General features: G+C 36.1%; 1 protein-coding gene and 1 long non-coding RNA gene across 2 annotated transcripts; one reads left to right on the forward strand and one right to left on the reverse strand.

Annotated features, from left to right (window-relative positions):
* The first annotated feature begins 395 nt into the window (after nucleotides 1-395).
* On the forward strand, nucleotides 396-1,259 carry LOC140957396 (uncharacterized). Its single transcript, XR_012171617.1, has 2 exons — nucleotides 396-807; nucleotides 866-1,259. It is a non-coding gene; the product is annotated as an uncharacterized lncRNA (long non-coding RNA).
* Nucleotides 1,260-1,480: 221 nt separating this feature from the next.
* On the reverse strand, nucleotides 1,481-4,059 carry LOC140957395 (uncharacterized). The gene is made up of 3 exons (XM_073414627.1): nucleotides 3,240-4,059; nucleotides 2,338-2,685; nucleotides 1,481-2,236 (listed from the first exon to the last, which is right to left on the reverse strand). The coding sequence occupies exons 1-3, from the start codon at nucleotides 3,690-3,692 to the stop codon at nucleotides 1,613-1,615; spliced, it is 1,425 nt and encodes a 474-aa protein (XP_073270728.1). The 5' UTR covers nucleotides 3,693-4,059; the 3' UTR covers nucleotides 1,481-1,612.
* Nucleotides 4,060-6,000: the final 1,941 nt, after the last annotated feature.

Genomic DNA, 6,000 nt, shown 5'->3' on the forward strand with positions numbered 1-6,000 from the left:
TCTATATATATTTAAAAAAAGGAAAAAACTTGTGTGAGCCGATGTCACGGGTCGTATTTTGTGAGACAGATCTCTTATTTGGGTCGTCTATGAAAAAATATTACTTTTTATATTAAGAGTATTACTTTTTATTGTGAATATCGGTAGGATTGACTCGTCTCACAGATAAAGATTTGTGAGACCATCTCACAAAATATCTACTTCATACATGCCACACACACATCATTTTTTAATTCTTTTTTCTGCTTTTATCCATATCGTTATGTTTTACATGCACTTCTCGCTCAAATTCATTTGGTTCAACTTTTATTTTTATTTTTCGCAAATTTTTTAATTTATCTTTATTCTCGTTTCCAATTAATAGGTGTGCCAACGTAATCGAATGCTGTAGTTTTCGATAATATTAAAAAAAAAAGAGAATATCATATTGACAAATATACAAAGTAAAGTTAGCAAACTGACCTAAGAAGAATATTATATAAATAAAGCAAAAAAAGTGGGAATGACTCAGAGAAAACACATGGGGTTTGAACAAACTTTTACTAGCAACTCGTGCTTTGGATGTAATGATCAAATTCTCAAAACACGCTTTCGCCCGAATCGAGGCATACCCGGCCGGATCCATATTCCCTTGTTTTCGTCCAGCAGCAGAGATCCAACAGTTTCCAAAGGGACTTTCACCGGTTCATTCCACAGTGCATTAGGAAATAAAGTTGCAAATCACCACATAGAATAGATGCTGCCCACTCACTAAAGCACCCAACTCGGAGCTTACAATTACAAGCAGGAACTTGCAGCCTGCCATAGGTATTTACCAAGAACTCGGAGCTTACAATTACTAGCAGGAACTTCCAGCCTGCCATAGAATAGATGCGGTACGGGTACGACCCGCTTCACCAAGAACGAAACCACAATTCTACGAATTAGCAGATTCGGAAAATATGAACCGTGGACCAAGGAAAATTACATAATATTACAGAAACCAAATTCAAAAAAATGGGACATAATTTCCAGTTTACAATATGCTTTTCTCCAGCAAGCCAAAACAGAAGAAAATAGTAGTCAAGAAACAAAACTAGAGGGAATTCATCTCCTTTCTCTTCAAACAACCCACTGTCAAATAGTAAACATAACATACTACAAATTAATTAAAAAAACAAAGGCACGAGAATTCATATGAACTAGCGGTATTCCCTTCTAACCCCGCTAAGCCTTATACTTTTAGACAGACAAAAAAGTTAGTAAATGAACCAAGAAAATGGTCAATGGTATTGCCGAAACTAATATTAAAGCTTCACCACCTTCTTCCTACCTTAACCGAGAGGTAAAAAAAAAAAAAAAAACAACCCCCATTTGCTCCATCTGTTACCAGGAAGAATGAAATCCAGACCCTTCAGTCGGATTCTGACATCGAAGTGTAAAGATTCATATTTGGCTTGTTAGAAAGCTATGAATGATTATCCACTATAATGCAGACTAATGGAGGAAAAACGACTTCCATTAATATTACTTGAGAAATTAAACCTAACTCGTTGCTTCTATTGTGTTATTGAGACTCGAAACTGCCTACGAACCAGTATGAACATTTGCCACAAATTGGACTTCTTATAGGTCAGATTTCCAATTTCCAGACTAAGTTATCCACACTGCTATCTCGGGCATTCTCCAGGGCAGCAACTTTTGCTCTGTGTGCTGCGAGGTTGATAGACGACTTACCCCTTTCTTCTTGAGGCAGTTCACAATCTTCACTAATAGAACCTGATCTCAAATCAGCTGGAGGAATGAAACAGTCTACTGACAGACCCGGGACGTTAAAGGCGACCTCTTCAATTGTCCATGCTTCTTCCATCCTGGTTTTTGTATGGCTCATTGCCAGCTCTCCAAATCGAAAAAGGGTAACAACAGAACGTCCAGAATGAGCTATCATGATCCCTTCAACAGGTCGATAATCATCTAGGAATGAATTAATGGTTGTCTCCCAGTATACAACATCGCCTCCATTAGACTGGATTCGTGTGAGATGTGAATCCTCCATGTGAACAAGAAGCCCCGTCTTTTGGCTGAAGTATCCAAATAGGACATGCCGTATGATTTCTGCTGGCCCTTCACTCCTCGCCTTCAACGTCAGAGGATCGGCAGAAAGCTTTAGAATGAAACAGTCTTCCCCGTTGATGCTCTTCTCCCCAATGCAAATGGCATCGGCAAACATACTCGCAGTAGTTCCTGGATCAAGTCCCTGAATAATTGAACGAGAAAAAACACAAAACATCAGACGCCTGATCCACATAAAAACCCATTAAAACCGTGCAATATAAGAAAGCCTGCTTCTGATTTAACCTGAAGAGCGCGGCGCAAAGGCCGAACTGGACCCTTGGCTGTGTGTGCACCAAGCCATGGTGTATGCCTCCACACTAGCTTCCCGTTGCAGCCAGCGTGAACTTTACTCCCCCCAACCGCAAGCTCCACATACCACATGTCTGGATTCATCTGCCACAGGACAAAACCACCAGACTCGGCAGCTCTTGCAGCATTTCTGTTCTTCACTACCTTTGTAGCGGTTTCAAATTCTGAAGCTACCATCTTCAGTTTTCCCATTGCATACGCATTCTTGATGGAGTTATGCACTTTTAGCCCCCCAGATGCAGCAGTATACTGTTGTAAAATGTACTGAGCAGATGAAGTTTCCTACAAAATTCAAAAGAACTGTTGAGACAAAGTACAAAGCACTCATCCTTAAAATCCAAGATAAAGATGAAGCCAAAGACTGGTTCATTGAGCAAAAGAAATTAACACACAAGGGCATCCCAAATTTTCTATGCTTACCAGAGTCAAGATTTGGCTCCATTTTAATAGTCCAATAAAACACTCACCGTCAATAAATCTACATCTCAAATTCGAAAACAAGAAAATAGTACCGAATAGATATAAGTATTTTCAACCCAGAAACAGAGATCAGAAAGTCTACAAAATATTTCACCAAATCCCAACTCTCAATCAGTTCTTTGACCAAGCAAAGGAAAGCACCTAAAAAAAGATGTATACTCTGCACTCTTAGGCTAGCCTTTATGCATGTATGCAGAAAATACTTTCACTAATTTCTAATCAGATATCAACCAAAACCTATTTCTAAAAGCAAAATGCAAATATTTGAGGAACCAAGAATCGAGCAAAGGCAGAATAGCAATAAACTAATACTACTAAGTATATATATGACTGTGTGTATAGATGGGAATACATACAATGGGAGTGTCCTTGATACTGAGAAGAGGAAAAGGGTCACTGGTGCTAACGTGCACCGGCGCGAGTGGTGCCCCCATCACTCCAAGCAGAAGCCTTAGATCGGACCTTTTGCTCCCATACCCATTTTCACTCACGGCCATTGACGGGGTCCGAGTCAGCTGCCCGCGGACCCATTGCCCAAGACCCGACCCGACCCTCTTCGACTCCCCGACTTCCCCTTCCTCCGCAAGCGGGCCCTCCATCAATGGAGTCAGCGTCTCTCCGACCGGCCTCAGGCTACACGATCTCGAAATCCACGTATCAGAGTTGCTTGTACTCACCTTCTTTCTCCGGAGAAAACCCGAAATCGGTGATGCGCTCCTGGCAGGGCTCTTCGAGCGAGACCTCGCCGGAGATAACCCGCGTACGACCTCCTCCTTCAATGCCGAGAAAAACCCTTGTTTCCTGTCCATTGTAGAGCCAAATACTGCAACCCAAACTCGCTCACAACTTCCCAAAACACCCAACGGTTTACACCCTCCCCAACCCTACAGAACGAAACGAGGATTACATGACAGACCCACCATTTGCACAAGAATATATCTTTTTTTCCAGTAAAAATACGAGGAAATCTTGGGTGCTGCAGAACGACAAAGCGTGAGTATATTTTCAGTTAGAGAAATGAGGAGGCGATGAGTCAAGCTGCGAGGAAAATGAGGAGAAGGAAGTGGCGGTGCTTAAGAAAGAGAGGGAGAGTGGTGAGAGCAGCAGCTTAACAGTGTGAAAGCGACCGATGGGGATAGAGAATGAGAGAGAAGAGTGCTGCTGCTTTGTGATAGTGGGGAGTGTGAGCATCACGCGCGAGGTGAAAAGCAACATGGTAACGTGCCCAATTGTTTATCCAACATGCAGTAGTACAACATGCTTGCGCGTACATAATATATATAATTCTATAAATATGGATTTTTAAAATATATTGAGAATCGTCTCGTTATATTTATTATCTTTTTCGTTTTAACAAAAATTATTATTTAAATTAATAATATAATTTGATTTTTTCAAATTGTTTAACATCTCGAAAAACCATTTTGTCAATGAGTAGGTCTCTCGTGAGATTATCTAACGAATCATTATCTGTGAGACGGATCAACCATATCGATATTCACAATAAAAAGTAATACTCTTAGCATAAAAAGTAATACTTTTTCATGAATGACCCAAATAAGATATCAGTCTCACAAAATACGACCCGTGAGACCGTCTCACACAAATTTTTGTCTTTGTCAATTCATGTGTTGGTATAGACGCTTTTGTTTTATTCTTGGTAATTCATGAGAGTCGTGTTATCTTGGTTATAATATATGGTTTATCATAATTATATGACTCAAATATTTTAATTATATAAAATATATAGTCATAATTCAATGAAATGCGAAACATAACATAATTTGATATATGGTTTTGATTCAGATTTTTCATACTCGTTGTTTCATTCTGTTTGTAGTTTGAACAGATTTGAATTGAAATTCATTTTGTAAAACTTTTTGGTTAAGAAAACATAATGATACAACTCTTGAGGTAATTAAACTACACAAAAATTCTTGTGAGACTTTCTCACGGATTAATTTTGTGAGTCGAATATCTTCGAATATATTATTTGAGTCATCCATGAAAAGTATTACTTTTTATGCTAAGAGTATTATTTTTTATTGTGAACATCGGTAGAGTTGATCCGTCTCACAGATAAAAATTCGTAAGACCGTCTCACATGAGACCTACTCATTAAACTAATAAGTAATTTTTTCATAAATTATATAACATACATATTATGAATATTTACTCTTTTTTAACTAAAAATAAGGGTCGAATTTATTTTATATAGATTAAGTAGTTTAATTATATGCATTAGGTTGTCTATATACTAAAATATTTTAAAATTTAATATTTGTTTATAATTTTCATTAAGATTCTCTCTTTTTTGTTATGGTTTAATTTTGAACTTTTATTTTTAAAGAATTAAAAAAGATTCCGAATTCGGTTTGTGATTCTAAGAACTATTTTCTCATCAATATTTATTGTTAATTAAAAAACACGCTTTATTTGTTAATTCCTCTCAATCTCAAATCTGTTTTTTGTTCCTTTAGTATTTTATTTTTCTAAATTTAAACTTTTAAATTAAATAAAATGGATTTAAAAGAGTTATATTTAAGAAAAAAAATGGGAAAAAAATTGGATATATAACATAATCGAAAATAGGTTCAGAACAAAACGATTGAATAAAATCTAAGTAAATTATTGACTGATATGGAACGAAGTAGGATCGAGTCAAGACTAGATTGAAATTAATTTAATTTCCCAGACAACGTAGTCAAAAATCAAATTTAATTTTATTAAAATAATATATTTATACAATATATTAAGATTGTTCCTAATTTACGCTACCAGATATTTTACAAAAATATTTTATCTATATAGATAAGTAATATTTTTCATATAATTTATACATAATTACAATATTTAATCCACTTTAAAATTTCGAAAATTCACATATTATCTCTACAAATAACATATTTTATATAATTTCATTATCGTTATCCATATAATAATTAAAAAATATAACAAAAATTTATGAATCAACTCGATCTATTAATGATCATGGCCATTATTCATATATGTAATAGTCATTATTTTACACACACATTAAAAAACTAGATATTGTACTGATCAAATTTCGGGAAACTAATCCAATTAAACTAAGAATCGGTTCTAAATTGTAGCTGA

Source organism: Primulina huaijiensis, chromosome 14, assembly GCF_012295235.1.
Source record: "Primulina huaijiensis isolate GDHJ02 chromosome 14, ASM1229523v2, whole genome shotgun sequence".
Lineage (NCBI taxonomy): Eukaryota > Viridiplantae > Streptophyta > Magnoliopsida > Lamiales > Gesneriaceae > Primulina > Primulina huaijiensis.

Coding starts and splice junctions, on each gene's coding strand:
- LOC140957395 (XM_073414627.1), bottom strand. CDS start 3,692: ATGGACAGGAAACAAGGGTTTTTCTCGGCATTGAAGGAGGAGGTCGTA. Junction 2,686..3,239: donor GTATCAAGGACACTCCCATT/GTATGTATTCCC, acceptor TGAATTTTGTAG/GAAACTTCATCTGCTCAGTA. Junction 2,237..2,337: donor CTTTGCGCCGCGCTCTTCAG/GTTAAATCAGAA, acceptor TCAATTATTCAG/GGACTTGATCCAGGAACTAC.